Source organism: Rhynchophorus ferrugineus, unplaced genomic scaffold (genome assembly GCF_030347505.1).
Source record: "Rhynchophorus ferrugineus isolate W39M unplaced genomic scaffold, kcgeb_rfMv2 rfM4, whole genome shotgun sequence".
Taxonomy (NCBI): domain Eukaryota; kingdom Metazoa; phylum Arthropoda; class Insecta; order Coleoptera; family Curculionidae; genus Rhynchophorus; species Rhynchophorus ferrugineus.
The window spans coordinates 25702054-25724855 of record NW_027472583.1 but is presented as its reverse complement, the minus strand read 5'-3'; the positions used below and the strand labels follow the sequence as shown (position 1 = coordinate 25724855).

Sequence of the window (22802 nt, the reverse complement as noted above, 5' to 3'; positions counted from 1 at the left end):
AACTACTGAATACAGCTCTAGTGTGCCGGGTTATTTAGTATATATGGTTCTACACTTCCATTGTTAAAATCTAAACATTTTTACTTGAATTAATAATAATTCGAACTAACCTGGAAAATTATATTACAGTTTTATAAAAATAAAAAATATATAAATCGCAAAGCCGTATATGTATACAAAGACACTAAAATTTTCGAAAGTAAAATTGCTGAATTATAAAAAGAGACAAGATGTCAAACATTGACGTTTTCAATGTATAAATTTGCCAGTGACGAGAAATATACCACGACAAGGTTGATGTAAGAGAACCAGTGAAGGCGAATGGAAAATAAATGACACAAATACGATATAAAACAACCTTACACGACAGCAAGGTAATAACAGTTACATACTTTATTCGGGCCGTATATCTTTATGGAACGTTTTTCTACTAATTTTTATGTTGTGCAATAAAAAAGGTTTTATTGCACAATAAAGAACGAAGATATATGATATTCCCTGATACAATTATATATGTTATCTCTCATATATCCCGTTAACCAAATATATATAAAAAAAAGTTTTAAGTTTAAAGTAAAAGTAAAGTTTAAGATGTGACCAGTGAAAGTATTCGTTTCCATTAGTGTAGGATTACATAGTATCACTATTAGAAGAATTTAATGAATTGAAGCTTCTTTCCCTTAAAGTCAAATAGTACTAAATTAAATTAGTGCTTAGTTTTTACATACTTATAAATATCATAACTAACTATTTAGCAGCTAATTTAGCTGCAATCCTATTTATTTCATTTATTTTAATAGAAATAACTTACCTAAGATATTTTTATTCCCTACGTTTGTTTATGTTTGTTTGTTAATGTTTGTAATGTATTCTATTTCTCATTTTTTCCCCATTCCATCAATTTTATAGAGGTCCGATAATAACAATTTATTTAAAGACTTTCCTGCGGTTTTGTATGCATCTCGCCCTTAGATACACTCTTATGAACTCCTAAGTGTTTACACAAAAGCTGTGATTTTATTAGGTATGCTCACACAAAGGATATCGAGTCATACTCATAGTACTTTTACTTTCGCATAGCCAATTTTGCCTAAAATATAATCAACGTGGCATAGAACTGAATGAAATTTGCACAATTAAAATAAAAATTGAATAGATATGAACCTAGATGGAGTGTTCTCACATATCTCTTCAGATTTAAAATGTTATAAAAGTGCTTAATATTATTCACATATCAATGATTTATCCATTACTGCCTACTATTTATAATCAAAACATATATAGCATAAGAATAAATAAACAATAAACAACAAGATGCTTAACCTTGATATTACAATTACAATTAAATGTTACATTGATTTTTTAATAACATTGATATGAGTTGCTTCATAAGTAATTTCAAAACGTTTCCAACATAGTAACTAGAATAATTGGCAAAAAATACTGTATTTTTATGTTGAAGCAAAATTTCTATTACAAAAAGAATCGAATTTGATAATTAGAGAAGAAAGAAGAAAACCAAAACAGAACGATCTCTACTGAAAAATAGTTTTTTGGTAAGGATAACCAATAAATTAATTATTTTCCATACCTTATTATCTGTATTATTTAAATTATGTATGTAAATAAGAGACCCCAGATTTTAATGCAACTACATGCTAAATTTGTTAACTCGTTTTAAAATCTAAAAAAAATTAATTAAGCAAATTCGTGAAATAAAAATACCGGTGGGTAATGTAAACTACTGTTTTCTTCGCAGAAACCCAATTTGAAACTAAGTATTATTTTAAAAAAGTGTCGGGTATGAATTGTATCAACTTTCAAGTTAGTTTCAGAAGGGGAATGCCAAAACTGGCCATCATGCGAAAAGGAAACATAACGATTTTGATAGAATTCTGTAGGTGCTAAATTAAGCGAACGAGAAATATAAGATAATGGAATGAACACACAAATACCGATTTCAGCGAAATAATCTAAATGATACAATAATTAAACAAATTATATACCGGATACTAAATAAGAAATTAATAAATGCCCTGCAAAAACAGAAAGCGTATTCGTAATTACATTAAACAGTAAACCTATCTGTCTCGTAAATTTAATCGGTCCTTTCTAATTATTGTTATTTATATAAATTTTAATTTACTTAATTATTTCTGATTGTTGCCTGTGTATTCTCAAATATTAAGCACTAGAACATCAGAGAAAACGAAAGCTCGATTTTATTTACTTACTATATTTGATTACATATAGTATACATCTGTATATTATATATGTATACCAACTACTATATGTATATCAATAATAGATATTTATATATATATATAAATATATATATATATATATATATACATATATTTTTTACGCCTTGCACACACAGCACTTTATATTAATATGGACACAGTCACTAAAATATCTCAAAAAATACAAAACAATAACCTTAAATTCGCCAAAAAGAAACCGTGTTTATGCGAAACAGGTAGGTGACGAATCAAGATCAGCTTGGTGTTTCAGAGATCAAATATATGAAAAGTATAAAACAGTAAGCAGTTTTTTCAATCGAAACATAATTTAATACAATTATTTCAGCGAAAATTGTTAGTCTGGAAAGTATCCATACAATCCAAAAGATATACAGCTATTTGAGAGATGTGGAACATCCGTTCGTACATTGTTGGATAATATAGGATTTAAGTGATGTAAAGTTAACCCAGGGAAAGAAGGGTCTAATGGAACTTCCAGAGGTTGCTTTTAAAAGAATACCATAAAAAACATATAACAAAATCAAGGAAAAAATATATCAATTTATATATTTAAATGAGACATAAATATTTAAGAGGTATATTGGGTTGCTCATGATAAGATGATAATGATGGAAAAGGCAAATGTTGGAATAACTACCGATTAGGTTTTGTTAGTCATAACATTTATTTCATCAACAGAAGCTGCATTTGAGGAATGGCTTAAAGTACATATACCATATAGTAATAAGTTTCGAGGAAATCATGTTACGTCCTCCTATCTTCCTAGTGATAGGAAGATGTAATACTCTGCGGCCATAACATTCTGTAATCTGATCCACTATGTATGTTTTCTCAGGCTTATTTCTAAAAAATAATTACATAAAATGCAATTAAATATTTCATTTATATTTACCAAGTAACAATTTGAAATAGTGCGTTTTTAATCCAATTCAGTTGATATGGGGTATTGCAAAGAATTATTACAATAGATCTTCAGGTCGAGGAGAATAGTCAAACCAGAACTGTCTGGATTTATGGAAAGAGGCATTGCCGAAAATAACACCTTCGGTTTGTGTGAGCTCAATCAGGCACATTGAAGAAGAAATTGACAAATGGTAGAATCTTGAGCAAGTTTTTAATAGATTGGAAATAAACAGCTTGATTTTTAACTTGACTAGTATTTCTGAAAGTGACAGTAATTCAATAAAACTTTATGAATGTTGGTTTATGATTCAATGCTGACGATTACCAAGACAGGCTTATGAAAGAAGAAACCACTAAAGGTCAGTATACAAATAATATACTTTAATTGTAAGGAATTGTATTATAGAGCGTGAAAGCTTTATGAGCATTTATGTTATTGTTACTAAAAAGAGATATAGTAATATTATAATGACTTTGCAAGGATATATTTTGCATCGAAATAAACAATAACTAAGCTTAAAACAGAAATATGTTCTCAATTGAAAGTGAAATACATTACTCAGATATACAATTGTTAATTAAGTGGATTAGGCCTTCGGGGAGTACCACTACATTAAAAAACACTCCAGAACCATACTGATACTAGTATGGAAAAAAGCTTAATGTGTATATAATAAAACAACTCCAACCTATAAATTATTGTGGCTGTAAAATTAATTGTACTTAATAAATGCATTTGATGTACTATAATGTTAAAATAAATTTTATTTTATAGTATAATTTAATTTATTAAATTATACTATTAAATATATTATATATTATATATTACATAAACTAAGTAATAATATAATTTATTAAATTAATGTGTTAACGGGAAATTCCTTTACAGGCGATTATAATACTCCAAAGAATCATATCCATGGTGAAATGCTTTTATGCCCTCCCTAATCGAACGAATATCTTTTTTTATTGATATGGCAGAAATATATAGCAGGGGATCAAAAATATTATTGCAGGTACGTGAAAACGAGATCGCTAGTGGTGTCATAAATGCGAAAAGATGATTTAGGCGTTTGTAAGAATTATTCCATATGCTCTTAGATGATATCTCTTATATTATATTGATAGTTTAATCAATTTATAGCATTAATACCAACAGAACTAAATTTTAATCATATTGTATTATTTTAAAGTGTTTTTATGTCACTTTGCACGTTATAGTTCATACTTCCTTTCAAACTAATTAGTTATTCACCGTTTTAACAAATTATAATATTATTCTATTTATTTATTCACTTATTATTAATAAGTTTTCCCAAATTTAATTCAGATTTGAATTAAGCTAAAAATAGTTCATCCAGTAATTGAACTAATGGAATGTAATCCACGTTAATATTAATCAATTTAAGCAGAGGTTCGATATAGAGCATTAACCGTTAGTGTTAGACCGGTTATGTTTTCGAAGAAAGATCCAACAACCCCAGTAAAAAGCTAAACGCTTGTTTTTGAATAATCATGTGTCAATTTTCTGATCATCAAATCTGGAAATTTCAACGATTAACGGAGCTAACAAGATGAGACACATAAACGTTTGATTGCTGCTTTTGCTCCAATTTCACTAACGTTAAACTGGCAGCTCTAATTGTTGTAAATGTTTTTGTAAGGATAAGTTAAGGATAAGTTGTGTTTCATTTATCTTCTCACTCAATTTGGATTTGCAGAGGGTTCCACATTGGTTTCGATAGTTAATAATACCTACATGATTGAAATCTCTTCAAACATAAGTAAAATCTGCGTTTCACGTGGATAACGCTGCCTATTCTACACGCTCTCGATTGTTTGACGGGACACTTCGAAATTTTCCAAAGGAACTAGGTAGACTAAGCTAAGAGTTGAATGACAAGACAATAATGGAAGCTGTAAATTAATCCCAGGTGATTCTGCGGAAAGTCATGATTTTCCATGGTAATCCTCTCTTGTTTGAATGAATTTAGTGGTAGAAAAAGTTGTCACTTCTTGGCTACCAAAAATTTTCATATCTCGGGCTTCGTTCAATTCCACTTTTCTGTATGGATCGCAAGTAACATATAGTATCCTTTCTTCAAAGCAAAAAATTGTAAATACTCCAAAATTCTAATATTTCATAATTAACACTCACACTCACATTCTAGTTAAAAGGTCACAAAGTGAAATAATTGCTTCATTAATAATAGTTTAATTCCTATTTTGCTACCGTAACGTCATGTTGTATAATTTGCAACATTAAACCGATTGCTAATAAATAATGGCAATTGCTAACTATGAAACGTTTTCATGTTTTTCCCTTTGAGATGATTTGTCCAGTAATTAATAAACGCTATTAACCCATTCCTTGGTGTGCCTACCACAATCTCAATTCCTACTGGTAAATGCACACAGCAGATTCGAACACGAAGACTCACAGAAACCGTTAAATTCTCTAACCATATCCTTCCTACGTTATTGCTCAAAATTGACAATGCTCTACTTACAAAAAAATTATCTATTATTTCACCTCACTTGCTCAACTACTATTTCCTGTTAAGACTTTTAACGTATTTTATTGAAATATATAATATTATAGGTATATTTTATCTTTTTTAAAATTCCGTAAAAAAGAATAGTGTAACTAATAACACTTTCATAATATTTCACGCTGTATAAAATTTATAGTTTCAGTTTCTCTACCTCGCTAAATCAATGTGAGATATAAATTATTATGTCCCATTATATATCGATTAATAGCCCTATTATCGGAAAAACCCTACCATTTTTATCGTTTGAATCTGATAAAAAATTCAAAGAACTTAGTATCTAATAAGAAAAACTTAGCAATCTTTTTGATTTATTTAAAATTTACTATATCATTATCGACTATAGATCAGATTAGATGACTCTTACTAAAGGAAAGTTTACTGATCTATATTATTTTGATGATTTTATTTTTATACTAGCTGACCCGACAGACTTCGTCCTGTCAAAAAGATTTGTAATGTGGCAGTTTTTGTGCCTACGTATTTTAAAAAATTCTCCTGAACAGAACCATCACCCTTGTGATAGGGCGTTGTGAATAAAAAATAATTAAATAAAACATATATAAGGATTGAAAAGTAAGTAATCGCTTTATTGTTAATCATGTGAATCATAATTATTATTATTATTATCATTATATTGCTTTGTGGTATACGATGTTTTTTGTTTGATTACCTGGCGCATAGATAAACAAATCTGATGGTTTTCCAACACGGGAACAGGCAACATACAATTGACCATGTGAGAAACATGGGTTTTCTAGATTAATACCACAAACACTTAATGATTGCCCCTGGGACTTGTTTATAGTCATAGCAAAAGCAAGCCGTCAACATGTCTATAGGAAATTTGCCATTACCAATGTCAATGAGTTGTTTAGAGAATATGTTTCCAGATTGGTCATTTTGCAACTCGACACGCATATTCTTGCTTAAATGAAGTACTTTAACATGTTTCCACAAATTGGAGGACTTTAGACATGCATTGAGTTCATCAGCTGGCGTTGATCGTGGAATCACTGGCAATGTTTGACGAAAATCTCCTGCTAATAAAATCATTGCACCACCAAATCGGTTATTATTGCTACGTAGATCTTTTAAGGTTCTGTCTAAAGCCTCCAAAGATTTTTTATGTGCCATCGTGCATTCATCCCAAACAATCAATTTACATTGCTGCAAAACCTTTGCCATTGCAGAGTTCTTCGAAACGTTGCAGGTTGGAGTTTCATTGCTTTGCATATTTAATGGCAATTTTAGTGCTGAATGGGCTGTTCGACCACCTTCAAGCAAAGTTGCTGCGATTCCCGACGAAGCGAGTGCAAGTGCAATTTTATTTTGTGAGCGAATTGTTGCTAATATTAATGAAATAAAAAAAGTTTTTCCTGTACCACCAGGTGCATCTAAGAAATAAATCCCTCCAGTTTCATCATTTGTTACTTTCATAAGAGTTTCAAATACATACTTCTGTTGTTCATTTAACAGTGGAAGATTTGTTTGAATTTATTCTTTCAAAGCGTTGAGATCATACAGTCTTTCTCGATGCAACTCTTGGATAAAAGCGTCATGCATTGGACGATTGGGCGCGGTCAGGCCTAATTGAATTAATAGTTTGTTTGACATTATCAAGCATATGTCCTCAATTGAAATCAATGCTTCATTGTAAATTTCTTCACTGATTTGTATATTTGGATTTCCCATTCTATTCCGTATTTGATACAAAATATCATCACACATATAATCTTTGTACTTCATCCACAAATCAATTGGGTTTGATGGGAAGCATGTAGATATGATTATAGAAAACAATGTTCGTATTTGATGAGTGTGTGATGATATTACAGCATCATTGAGAGTTTGATCCCAATGAGCGTCATTTTCAAGCAATTGCAAACGTTGACAGGCTTCTCTGTAGGATCCACACAATTCACCATCAACAGTTCGTAACTGTTGGAATGATGTTGGGCCACGTACATTGACTAATAGCAGTCGTAAATAAAAACATTCATCATTGCTTGGATGTACTGAATAAATCCGGCCAATCGCATCAGTGGAATATACATCTGTATATCCTGGAACTGGTTTTCCTTGTTTCCATCGTATAAATCTCCTTGAGGATTGATTCCAGGTATAATATTTTGGCATTTCAGAATATAGCAATGTTTGTGCGAAATCATCGTTTTGGCATTTCTCAAAAAAACTGGTTAATGTAGTAGATGGTGGCTGAGCAGCTCTTTGTACTGCGTTCTGTGCTGTAAAATACACTCTTTGTCCATTTTCTAAATGCACAGCTAAGTGAACAACAGAAGGGTGTCTCTCGGGTGAATAGGAAAAGAAAATATTCGCCAAACTGCTTCATTACTACTGACATAGCGGCCCATTTGGTATTGGGTAACTTCATCATTAGAATTCCCTGCACCAATTCCAATCACAGCCATATCACTCCCTTTGGTTACATATTTGCAAATGTATTTAATCGATTTCACTGAATGGCAAGATTCAACGTTGATGTGTGCTTTGAATGTCTTTGATAAAATGGGTGAATATGGAACAATCCAACGATTATCTATTTCAATATCTTGTTGATTTAATTTGACAATTGTTGATTTTCCATTGTCTACTGTCGATCTGCGACGATACAATGGATAACCGTCATTACCAGTAATTGTTTCCGATATTAATGTCCGTGGATATCGTTTTGAACATTTACCATCCATCATACACGGTGAATTTTGATTAAGAGTTCCACAGGGACCATGTATCATGTTTTTGATAACTACCTCATGCAATCCAGGATCTACTTGTACATTAGGGATTTCAGCTGATATCACTGCATCAACTTCATTTGGCCTTATCTTTTCAACCAACCAAATCAAAATGTGTGCATGTGGCAATCCTCGTTTCTGCCACTCCACAGAATACATCCAGCAGCGTGTCTCACCAAACACATTATGTTTTACGATGAAATTCATTAAAGATTTCAACTTTTGTCTAAAGACTCTGGCTGTAATATCATGACGATCAATGGATGATTTCCCAGGTAATAACTCCTGCTTAATTTCTATCCATTGCGGATTGCATGTAAATGTGATGAACAAATCTGCTGTACCATAATGACGAACATACGACATGGCATCTTGAGCATATTCGTGCATATGCCGAGGGCTTCCGATGTATGTTGCTGGAAGAATAGTCATCCGACCGACATTCTGTGCATTTCCATCAGTATTAATCGCATCTCGAAGGTGAATATACTCTTTAGATCGGAGTTTGGTTTGATTCAACCTGATGAATGTTAACCTCTCCGTTTCAATTTTAACATACATGTCATCAACATATTTGTGATATAATCGCCGACATTTCAATATGTGATTATCTGCATTTTCCCGAATCATTAGGCGGTATGAATAATAGTTCATTGAACTGACTTTTTTGTTGGTTTCAGAACCTGTAAACAGATTTTGTTTTAATAACATTCAAATATAAAATTAAAATACATAATATAGTGACTGAGATATTATCGCCATAGCTAAACTAATATTTTACTTACCTGTAATGGGATTTATCATTTTTATTGATAAATCGTAGCCATCTTCACCTTGCCAAAATATAATGGGATATTGCAGTGCATCATATGAGCGGTGTGTTTCCTTTATAGGTTGTAATTGAAAATTCCGACGATGTAAAACAATATCACGGGATTCCAAGTTTTCTCCAACTACAACGATAGCAACTTCATCAATAGTTGGTGCATTAAAACGTCTTGTATGTTGACCTGCAGGTGTTTTATCAGCTCTGATTACAATTTTGTGATTATCGGATGGCATCAGATCCAAGGCAGTTTTAAACAATATAATCAATTGATTGTGTTGATGAAATAAAGTTTGTAATTGTTCTACAATAGACCTTTTTACTAAATTGTTATGTGCACAACGCAGATCAATTTCTTGTGGTGAATTGCCCATAAAATAAATTTGCAGGAATTTGTTGTCGCTATCTGACACTGGTAACAGTGAACCTGCTCTGTGATATATTTGCCCTTGTATCTGTAAATAAAAAAAATATTATGGTGTGGTATAAATTAATGGATTGTCAATGATCAAACTTAAATAATATTTGATCTTAAAAAGTATATATTTAGTTTTAACTAATATCTATCAAATATAAAATATAATAAAAGTGTCACTGAAACTGAATCACCATATAATATGATGACTAAGTGATATATTTCGTAATTATTAAGAAATTGAAGATTAGTAACACATCTTAACTTTGGTGACAGAAAATTTTGTTCGCTAAAATAATTATGAGTAACTGCTATAATACATACCTTGAAAGTTGGCATAAAATTTTCCCGAACTGCATTTGTTGCCCCAAATGAAGTCATTTGAAAGCAATTGTTATATTGTTGAATATGTGTCAAAAAGTGTATAGAATCTGTTCCTATTCCTGAAACCAATGAGTACAATGGTTCTGGTGGTGGATCCAATTGTATCAATTTCACTTTACCATTTGCGCAACACAATCCATTGGCTTCGTTTTTGTATTTTAATGCCTTACAGTGTGAGCAAACCAAGTTCATAGAACCAATAACAACACATTGGTAGTTACTGTAGTCAATTGACACATCGTAACTGAAAGCAGCTGGATTCAAACTTGCGCGATTATTAGTTGAATGTCGCGCTCGCGCTTCACGCGTTTGTGATATCCGAATTCTTTCACGTTCATTTCCGTCGTCACGTTCTTGTGCAGTACGATTAGATCGGTAATTAGCTTGGTTTATAGCATTTCTGGTTCTTCTACCTAAATTGCTTCGTCTTATAGGAGGCATATCAAATATAAATTATTTTTTCACTAATCACGAACTAAACAAACACTAACTAACTAAACACTCTGCACAAAACACGATATACGAATTTGTTTCGTGTATCACTTGACAATTCATCTGTCATCTGTCAAAAGTCATCTGTAACAGACAACTTTTTTTTTTTAAATTTGATATGACTTGAACTCAAATCCTTTTAAGCCGTACGAATTGTTTTATTTATTTAAAATTTGAATTAAATTTTATACAAATAAAAAATTTTAAATAAATAAAACAATTCGTACGGATTAAAAGGATTTGAGTTCAAGTCATATCAAATTTAAAAAAAAAAAGTTGTCTGTTACAGATGACTTTTGACAGATGACAGATGAATTGTCAACTGATACACGAAACAAATTCAAACAAAAAGGGCTATTTTTAGGGTTTTTCCAGCAATAATTCTAATTTTTCTCGCCGTAAAAACCATCCCTGAACTTCAACGAACATTTTAAAAAAAGATTTGGCCAAATTGGTCCAGGCGTTGTTGAGTTATGCGCTTAGGAACATATTTTGCGATTCATTTTTATATATAAGATTACATTCAATAGTTGAACATTTAATAGACAATTTTTTATAGTTGGTTTACTATAAATACAATATTAGCCATAGTACCATACTACGTCAAAATGGAACGATTAATTTATGAATATATTATGTGATCTTTTAGAAGTATTTATCCATTAGCGATAATGCGAAGTATCAATGTAATAAAACCTAATCTAACTGTTTATGTTTTTCATATTTTTATGAATGAATTTTATGAATAAATCTACTGACGATATTCATTTAACCCTTAAAAAAGTTATAGTGATACCATTCCGTTATATTCTAATTGTCGGTGCAAAAATGGGCACAAAATATGTTAGAAATATCAGCGAAAACTCTCAAAAATATTCAGATAGCTTAGAAGTTGAATGAATTGTTTTCAGGAAAATGTCATGTAATCATGTGAAATGGGAAAGTTCGAAAAGGAAGTAAAATGATTGAAAAAAAAAGAGGCTATCACACGAATCAACTCAGAATATCATTTTGACCAGTTCCGATATTGTGATTTAATTGTGCGGTAGAAGAAAAGAAAGAGCTTGATACACTACGAGAAAGTGCTCGGTGATACACTACTACTACAACACCAAATCCAAAACCAAAAGCTTAACAGTCGATACCGAAACAGAGTCAATGATGGCGGAATATTGTTGCAAAAACAAAAAGCAAGAGCGTGTAGCAGACGTAAAGTTGTATATAAACACTATTACAGTTCAAATGGAAAGTTCTATCACACCCAGCGAACTCATAAGCTGCGCCTTCTAATTACCACATGTTCAGATCGATGCAGCATAACATCGAAGCTGACAAATGGGAAATGCTGAAGAAGAGCAAAAATGAATCGCTGGAAAAAGATATGAAAAGTTATAATGTAATACCTGTATGTATCTTAAAAAGTGCCCTTTCAAGTTTTCAATGCTCTTTCAAAGTGAAAAAGTTAAACAACAGATCAATTGTGATCAAATGTCCAATCGACAGTCATCCGAGTGGACTGCATACGATGAACCCGCTCCAAAACGTGGGAACACGCAACAGTTGACTGGTAAGGTTATGGCGTCTGTATTTTAGGATACGCATGGAATAATTTTCATTGATTACCTTGAAAAAGGAAGAACCATCAACAGCGACTATTACATAGCGTTATTGGACCGTTTTAAGGGCGAAATCATCGAGAAACGGCCGCATTTGAAGAAAAATACAGTGCTGCTTCACCAAGACAATACACAGTGTCACAAGTCAGTGAGAAGGATGGCAAAAATCCATGAATTTGGCTTGGAATTGCTTCCTAATCCACCGTATTCTCCAGATCTGTCCCCCAGTGACTATTTTCTGTTGTCAGGTCTCAAAATAATGCTCGCTGGGGAGAAATTTTCGTCGAATGAAGAGATGATGGCCGAAACTGAGGCCTATTTTGAAGCAAAGGACAAATCGTACTACAAAAATGGTATCGAAAAGTTGGAGGGTCGCTATAATCAGTGTATCACCCTTAAACGGAATTATGTTGAACAAAAAAAACTAATTTTGAAAAAAAAAAATGTGTTTCACTTTGGTAGTTCGGGGAATTTTCAATTGACCTGTTAAATTACCAGAATAAATGCAAGCATCTAAAATATAAGTCAAATAGATAGGTCTAAGCTTCATCAGTACATTAAAATTATTTGTTTATATGTAAAAGGTTTTTATGAAAAATTTAATTCTAAAAATTTTGTTTTAGTAACGTTATCACAGTTTACAGTAAATTTTATTAATGATAATATAAAATATATTTATTTGATAGTAAAGGTTGTTTAATTAAAAGCCTACTTTTAGTAACGTTGGTATGAAAATAATAATTATAAAAATATTTGTCTCTATATAAATAAATATCTTTCTTTTAATGTTTGATTCTACAAATTTGTAAGATTATTATTTTATATGTGTAAAATTATTTGGAGTTATAAAGACACATATAAGAATTAATTTAAATTATGTAGTCAAGTTTTTAAATGTTTATGTATGACGACCCAGAAAATATTGAAGATAGAGCTGGGGTAGATTTCCACATCAGAATGAATGATGATTAAAAGATGATCATATGTTTATAATGTTTTACTCTACAGCCGTATTCATCTGTACCTCGGGAAATAGGAAGGAACGGAATATATTTTGAAACCGCAGAATATTAATTAAGATTCACTAGTTCGTAAAAGACAATCGACATTAAACAATTGTCATGAGGTAGTATAAGGATACAGAGAAGGATGTTAGTGATGGAGAAAAGTTCTAAAAAGTATCTTACATAAAAATGGACAACCCTTATAGAGAACAGTATTGTGATTAATAAAGCCATTAAACAAGTATACAACTAAAATAAAAAAACATGCTTTATATTATGTACAAACAAAGAATATTAAAGTGAATAGTTTCCAGGTTTTCTTTTATTGTAGTTACATTATTTTGACATCAAAAACTACATAAAATACCAGCACTATAATGTTACGGAGACGGTCGGAACGTCCTTTAAAAGCTATTCATCTTTTTTCCAAGCGTAACAATATTATGCTCCTCTTTCATTTAACGGAACGAAAATATAATAGCTGTCAGTGGAACAAAGAAGTGCTTGGCATTTCAAACTTACAACGCTTCACATAATGGTAATTGTTGTATTTTAAAAAACGATCTCCAATAGACTCGGGCAGTAATCATTATTGTATCTAACAATATTAATTTCTGCGATAATAGTTAATATTTAAGTTTACAAGGACACACTTGTTTATATAGTACATAAAATATATAAAGGAAAAGCGATGAAACTATACATGTAAAGTGCGGTATGTAGAGTACATGAAAACATAATCAACGAAGTAATTTGTTAATGAATGTGATCATTTCCCAATATTAAAACCTCTATGGTTTCTTGTAATAGCCAGCTAAAATGATATCTTATCTATAATTCTGAATTATATCTTCCGAAAATGATCCTGCATTCTGGCTTGTCAAACAAATCGCTGAAATGTAGTGTAGATAAACGTGTTTTATAATTTCCACTACGATTTTATTTTTGTTAGTTTTTCCAAACCCAGCTCAAAGATCTAGTGATTCTCACAATTTTGCTTATGGCGGCTTACTTTTTGTCTATTCGTCACCTCGCAACCTGGCCAGATGTTAGGTCTAATTCCTCTTTACTATTATTGTATATTATAACTACATTCCTACATCTCTTTAGTTCGCAATTGGTAACGTGATTTCCTAAACTCATTTCAAGCATCGATATTACCACTTTGCACTGATTAACATCATTATAGCAAAAGGCAAAGTCAGACTCCACGATATATCTGTTCTTTTGAGTGAAGTGTATGTAGATGACGCTTTCTTCTTTATATCACAAGCTACAAGATAATTTATACATAAATATCAAATTTCGGAAGCTGCAAATTAATCTACAAATATTCCAATGCTTCACCATAAAAGTTCCCTTACATAAACCTATCTACTGGGTTAATAAGATTATAGTTTCTCCTCCTATGTAGATCAAGTCATAACTTGTCATATGTTATACAATCGAGGTTTGAATTTCGTGGCCCATAATCAGAATTTGAAACCCCGTGTCTCTTTAAACGCTCATCAAATAGGAAGCGTTAGATATAATTTTTCTAACCTAGACTAACATAAAACTAAGAAATAAAAGAGATGTTTAAGATGTCATTTATTAAGAAAATCTACTGATAGCACATTTGATAATACTATCTGTTGCACGCAAAAATGTTATATAGTCCAGTCAATAAAACACTGAACTCACGGCATCTGAATTGATCGCGGCAAAACGTAACAAAATTGCCGCAAAAAATTTTACAAAATTAATGTTATCAAATGTAATTTATTTTAGCATAATAGTACATCTAATGCATATATTATCAAAGGACTTAAAACTACAATTAATTACAGAAATATAATAGTTTGCAAATTAGGGTTGTGCCTTACTATTTTTATATAATTAAATACACAAATTGAAATAAGTTTTCATTGATTTTATTATATGTCTTTAAAAATTGTATTCTTTTACAAGCAATACCTGAAAGTTCCATTAGACCACTTCAAAGGTTATCTTTACAACTTTTAAATCCTTTATTTTCTAAGAATGTATAAAATGAGACTCTACATTCCTCAAAAAGCTGCATATCACTGAGCTTTCTATGTATAGTTCAGACTAACAGTTGCCCCTGAAATGATTGTAGCAAATTATGTTTATCAATATGTTTTAATTATTGTTAATATGTTATAATTAATATAACATAATTTTAATTATAATTATGTTAGTCAATATATACATTTCATACATTTGTTCTCTGATAGAGCTAGCATTAAACTGATCTTGATTCGTCAACCACCTCGTATGAGGACGGTTTCCTTTCAGTGAATCCAAGATTGTATTTTTGTTCAATAGAAACTGCAGCAACGTAGTATTTAACAGTGAAAATGCTTATGTCTCTATCGAATTTTACTGACAACAGAGAGCATCCATTATCTCGTTCCTATTGGAAGTAACTGATTAGAGACCCAATCGATACTGTCTGTTTTCCCGATTTCCAATCAGATCAGCAAAGCATTAATTAAAGTTTATAACCTATAGATTAATATTTTGAAGAATTTTGATGACGCTTAACAACCGGGCGAGTTTTGCAGGCACTTTCCGTTACATGTTCCAATTTATCAGACAAAATTGTGTCTGTATTTAACTAGAATAAAATATGAAGGAAAATATTGTCTGATTTTAAAACGAATTTACAAATTGCGGCAGACAATACGTTAAACATATTGATGACGTGAGTTCACAGTTATTTTGAACGAACTATAGTTTTAATATAGTTATATTCATCATAACAACGGATATGCTTATTTATCAAAAACAATGAACAATCGTTAAAAAAACGAACGTTTGACGCGATGAAACTGATGAAATACAAAAATCCATCTGCTCCCAAAAAACACGTAACGACACTAATAACACGAAAAAATCTAGAAAACAAAAGATTGGTGAAAAATGCGATATTATTCGGAATTCGCATGTTACGAGTTAATAAAAATTTTAATGGATATAATGTCATGAGAATAATGTGGCAAAGAGAACAAAGGGTTGCCTGAAACAAGGAATATGATCATTTATTACAGTCGCCGTTGGTAGGCGAGTCAAAAATATGTGACCACAGTGTTAGCGAAAAGTCATCGATTTTTATTATTTTAAAGGGCGCTTTATCAAGTTCCTTTTTTAATTATAATTTTGGAGAACGAGGAGCCGCGATACCGCTATAAAAATGAAAAATTACAATACTCCCCAGATAATTTTAATCATTTTACTTGGGTGCATTTTATTACAAGTCATAAAATTGTTTATAATTATAATGGCCAATAATGTTAATTGATTTATTACTAAAAATTAATTACAGGTTTGTTGATAAAACTGAAGAAGTATTAAGAGCTTTGTTTACGATAACTAATATCGACAAGAAAAACTGCAGATACTAGACCGACGCTAAACCAAAAAAGGAACATCAAAAATTGATACAAATTCTAAAGCTAACGTGTGTAGATGCGCTACACTACCATGACTATATAATTAGCCATTTTTCTTTTCAATCCAAATCGGTACAGCAATATAACTACAAGTAATATTTTAAAATATATCGATATATCAATATATCACTGAAAAAGAAACATCGAAGTTTTCTTACGACAATCAGAAAATATATCGATAGTTAATAACTATAATAAATAATTATAAATAAAATAATACGAAATATATAATAAATACAAATTTTAAACTTAACTCGAAATATACAAAAAGTAAAAATATTAATATATTGGCCCATAAAATATAGAGATTCTCTAAACATTTTAATATGTAGCTAGTAAGTACTTAAGAATCAAGTATTTAATTAAGCAATTTTAAAGGTTAATTAAAGATAAATTAAAGGTTTCTTAAAAGTTTAAGAAAGAATTTCAAATCAAAAAATATCGGCTAACAAAATTATCGACACATATATAAACATATATCGATATTTTTTCGACAACTCTAACTACAAGAACAAGAACTTTATTAACAGTAATTTCTCTCCGAATAGAATCACTTAGTTTCAATAGGATGACTGAGTCATCAAGCACCGGCCCAATATCTTTCTCTTCAGACAAATCGCCAGCTTTTGAAATATACTTGATTTTATTCATCAACGTAATCTACATCAAAAGTTACAAAATTATTCCTGCGCCACTCTAGCATTTCAATATAACTTTTCTAGAACTATATATATTTTGCCCCAAAATGTTTTGTCCACTCATATAACGATCGTTTTGATTCCGAAGTAAAGTGATAGATCCGTGTTCTATCCATTGTCATATATCGATGCTAACATTCCGGTTTGTTACGTTTAAATATAGCCAAACACTGCTCAGAATCATTAACACATACTTGTTTTTCAGCAGTGAGCAAACGCAGCACCAACTTTGAACACAGCTTTCTCATAGACAAATGCTCATGCAATATAAAACCAATACGTTCTTTTAGTATCTTCGCGAAGTTAGCTAACACACGCAACTTCACTTTTCGATTATTCAAAATGATTTTGTGTTTTTTTAAATGTTTTCTGGTGTTACCACCTCATTTGCATTCTGCAAATAATCGGTGTCTCTACGACCACGTCTGTAGTCAGCAAACCAACGTTTTATTGTTGTTTCTGAAGGAGCGAAGTTACTTATAACACTTTTCAAGCCACTGCTTCACTTGAACTGTATTTTTCCCGTCAAGAAGCAGTGTGAAATTAAAACACGAAATTGTGTTTGATCCACTATTTTGAACACGACAAATGTGGTATCACTCTTAGCACAATATCTCAAACTCATACAAACGTATGAGTAGAATATCATGAAAGTTTAATAGCTTTCTTTTGAAGTTTAAGTGGTGAAAAAATTGCGAATGTGTTAGGACCGGACTTTTCAGCCAATGTATAATTTAATTTAATAATCAATTGAGTGAATATGCTATTATATATCTCTTTAGAGGCTTATTAAAAAGGACGTATTAGAGGTGATAATTATTTTTTCTTTGACTAACTTTATTAACTAAAATAATTATCGGTTTAATACCGAAGTATACAGTAAAACTAATTAAAAACAAATTTAACTATTTACTTCTGAGGTTAATAATATGATACTAAGATAATGTCTACTTCAAGTTTGTTACACCCAACCAGGTGAGACGGCTTCAAGTTTTCCAAAATAAACTTTCGAGGAGAATCTTAAAAGCTATATGGTTTTTCAGAAATAATCAAATTCATATGGAAATTGACACTCCAGACATCAAGAACTACATATATCAATCCTTCCACAAGCAACAACTCAGCTCAAGTTCTTCTGAAAACACGCATCTTCGTGAGCTATTGGACATGCTGGGAACTTAACACCACGTCACTGCTAACCTCCCTTTTTCCAGGCTGAAGCGACGTCATCCGTCCCTGCAGTCATAACTTTTGCACCCATACGACAGCATCCATTCGTGTGTTAAGTGAATTTCGCCAATCTATAGTTAGTTTCAATATCTCTTTTTCGCCGGGTCCTCGTGTCCAATAACGGCTTCCCTATTAGCGGAGGCCATATCCCCAAATTTAATGAAGTAGCATTAGCGGCCCACAGGGGTCAACTGTGAGGCGATTTCGGTTTAGTCAATTAGTAAGCTCAGGGGTGGTCTCACATAACCCGGCCCAACTTGTCACTCCAGGGCAAGACTCCGCGACCAGGTATGCGTCATGTATTCCACCGCCTGGTTTAGGTCAAATCAAATAAAAATACACTAACATACAAATTCTAATGAGTATACTGAGTCATATTTCCAGAACTATATAATACAAGCTATTCCTTTTTACAAATAAAAATTCTACATCAGTAATACTTAATACAAAAACTTGATTGAGAATAATCGCGCTCCTATTGTATAGAAACATTCTCAATTCAATAGAACTTAGTTATAATACTATGATTAAAGAGACGATGGATGAGGCCAGTAATACAGTGTTGATATTACGATATTTTGCAGAAAGTTATATCGAGGATTGGACCCCTAAGTCATTCAATTTAACTCCTTGAGACTTTTTTCTTTAGAGCTACCTTGAACACAGCGCTTATTGCAATAAACCACAAAGAAACAATAAAAGCTCTGATAGAAAATATTTCTCCACAGCTGTACAGGAAAGTGCCTTATTTATTTCTATTAAATGTTTTACCCTATACCATATATATGTTAACACAAACATGCACTGTAATACCAGTTTCATCATTATTAATAAATTAATAATGAAATTCATTAACATTAACCATCCCCTTCAACCACTACTAATTATATATACCATATATACATATAATGTTTCCTTTTTTCAATTTATTGATACTAGATGGTATTAGAAATGACTGTGGGTTCGTTATGACTGTTACAGTTTAGTTCAAACTCAATGATGTGCTTGAAGATGGAGACAAACAATGGAGAATTAAGCTATATTTTACAGTTCTTTTTGAATAAAGATGAAAAAGAAGCCGGCAGAAATGTTAATAATATTTGTGGTTCTGATACTATCACAGTTAACCAATTAGAGTTGATCAGACCCAGACATTACTTGGGAGGTTACGAATCCACCTACCAGTAAGGACCTGATACCAAGTATCTATCGTAAGTACCATCTCAGCATAGTGGAATATTTTGCTGGATAGAATTTTTCACCTCAAGAGGGATTTTGTGAATCTGACCGAATATTTTAACAATAGAGGAAATGGTCATAAAAAACTATTCCTTTAGTATGAAGAAAATAGAATCATATTTTATTTAAAATTAATTGTAATTGATTATCCAAAATATTCATTTCAACGTAAGGAATACAAAATCCATCAGGCTGACTCTAACATTCCATATATATTAACCATATAGAAAAATTGTTCAATACAAACGGAAAATCGAGAAATATAGTGCACTATCATTGAAGTATCCTATAGATATATCTAAATATAGTTCCCAACTAGTTGCAGGCGATTAAGTTTCACTGTAACATTCCTATTACTATTCTCGTAGTAATTATCATGCACGGTATTTTGTATTCCCATCGATTTCATGTAATCTCGATCAGAGAGTTCAGGCATATTGAAATATAATATATTCTAAATAACTCAGCGATAAGTCTATATATGTGAATTTCAATATGATGGCACTTTCTTCTTGATATGTGATAATTTGACACGATTATATAATTTAATCTGGGTGTAAAAATATTTGATAATACACATCACATTAATTTTTAACACATATTATCAGTATCTTAGATTAATCTCAAAATGGCATATTATCATACTGCTAGGTATGAATAATAGTTAATGACTAACTGTTAAGTTCGATGGTTATAACACTTAGTAGTAGTAGTAGTAGTAGCACTAAAAATGCTAATCATAAATTACTCAAAACTGCATTCTTGGTATTCCTTACTTTTGTTGTTTGATCTGAGGAAATCTGTTGAAGAAGTGGTGAAATAATTATTCTGCTGATGCTTCAATGGTTTAAATGTGGTCGTTTTGTATATTAGTTACATCATACTGTATGTTCTTGAAAATATTCTTGAGCTTTTAACATATATACACAAAACCAGCTTGGTATTCTCAGGTGGCTCAGGACAGTCCTCCTCCTACTGTTGCGATAGTTGCGAGACAGAATCCTGCTGGGACATGGTCATAAATTTATGTTCGTTACTGCTATTGTCCAAAAAGTGTAAAATCCGACATCGAAAATGATCCCATAAGCCGGTAACTAGACTCTGCTAAGACCGGATGTCTTCTAAGATGATCTCCAAGTTGGTCACTCGCCAGTCAATATAATCGGCTTACATTAAGCTACTGCTAGGTCTAGCCCAGATAAACAAAAATTGGTGAATACTGCAAAATATAACCAAAAGCGGCTAAAATGATATAATAATAATAATATATAGTGTAGCCAAAATATCAGTTAACACACATCATCAATATGTATAATATATTGCCGATTGCAGTTTGTATATTCATTTTAATACCGTACAATATTTTCTTTCCCATTCATCCTCAGTTTATTCATCCACTTTTGAGATATCTGAATGTTTTTTGAGAGTTTAAGCTGATTGTTCCTTTAAACTTTTTTTAGTCATTGATAAAAATACCAAGTATTGAGATATAACGGACCGGACAATTGAGATATAACGGTATCATTATAATTTTCTAAAAAAGTTAAATGAACATCTTCTGTAGATTTATTCATAAAATTCATAAATAAAAAAATTTAAAACATTAAACTTAATAGTTAGATTAGGTTTTTTACATTAATACTTCGTATTCTCGCCAATGGATATATACTTCTAAGATTTCACATTATATATTCAGTAATTAATCGTCCCATTTTTTCCGTAGTATGGTACTATGGTTATTATTGTATTTATATTGAATCAGCTCACAAAAGTCGTCCGGTTGACAAATGTCTGCAAGATGTTGGCAATAATAAGAAGTTATAAACCGGTAATGCTGCTTTGGCGTTTTGTTTGTCTTAATTATTTTCAAATCGCAGCTTAATATATCATATTGCTCAGACTGAAAATGCAGAAAGCAATAGATAATCGGGCTTAGAAACTGATTGCATCTCTAATCAGTTAAACAGGAACGAGATAATGAGGGGCCCCCTCTTGCCAGTAAAATGCATTAGAGAGATAATTAATGATGATATTAAATATTAAGTTGCTGCTGCCCTGAATATTAGTATGGGAACTGTGACTAAAATCTCCTAAATTCTAAATACCTTTTTAATAATTCATTGCAGATATTTTGTTCTTCATGCTGCAAACACGCATTGTTTTATTCCTTTAGCAGAGTTAGTGTTTTCCTCCAGGTACAAAGGCGACTACCATGGAGAAATGAACCGTAACATATTCTTGCTCTGTATAGAAAATAAACTGTTTAAAAACCTGGAGGACGCATCAGTTAATGTTATTGACAATGCATCATCTCATAGCACACCAGCGGAGAAGATATCAATAAGTGCAAATTAAATTATTCAATCGATTCTAAGATAAAAAACAATTTTATTCATTTATTTATCTTAGAAAGCAAAATAAAATAACAATAAAATAACAATAAACTCGGATTCTGGTAACTAAATTTAAAAATAATATGAATCATTCTGCTTTTATATTATTTAGATGTTTACACTATTTGGATGTTTGCGGTTCTTGGTCAATATTCTTATCGTTGCATCAGGTTGTGATCAGGATTAGGAAACCTTGAGTGTTGCATCAGCTGGGCTATGTTTGACAATATAATTTGCATCGACAAAGGTTGTAATCAATGAATGGCTTACAACACATGAATTAAGTTTTGATGGGACTATGCTTCAAACTGTTGCTCAGTAAATATAAATGAAATGTGTAAATAAGCCCAAAAATAGATGCATAGTAGGCCAGATGGCTTAACAATTTGGTCACAGTATTAACTCTTCTTTTCCATCACTGCATAATCAATCCAATCGGATTGATAAGGTGTGTGGTAAAGAATTAAAAAATTATTTCAATGAACATGCAGATTCACATGTATATACAAGCAAAAACAGTTTGGATATGTAGAAATAAGCATTGCCTACAATAACGCCTTCGGTTTGGATGA

General features: G+C 31.4%; 2 protein-coding genes across 2 annotated transcripts in view; both read right to left on the bottom strand.

Moving 5' to 3' along the window:
* Positions 1 to 22802, bottom strand: part of nAChRalpha4 (nicotinic Acetylcholine Receptor alpha4) — a 464411-nt gene that overhangs the window by 351498 nt on the left and 90111 nt on the right. The gene's annotated exons all lie outside the window — the stretch shown is intronic.
* On the bottom strand, positions 7910 to 9569 carry LOC143195719 (uncharacterized). The gene is made up of 2 exons (XM_076403152.1): positions 9264 to 9569; positions 7910 to 9161 (listed from the first exon to the last, which is right to left on the bottom strand). Exons 1-2 carry the CDS (start codon positions 9538 to 9540, stop codon positions 8005 to 8007), a joined length of 1434 nt encoding a protein of 477 aa, XP_076259267.1. The 5' UTR covers positions 9541 to 9569; the 3' UTR covers positions 7910 to 8004.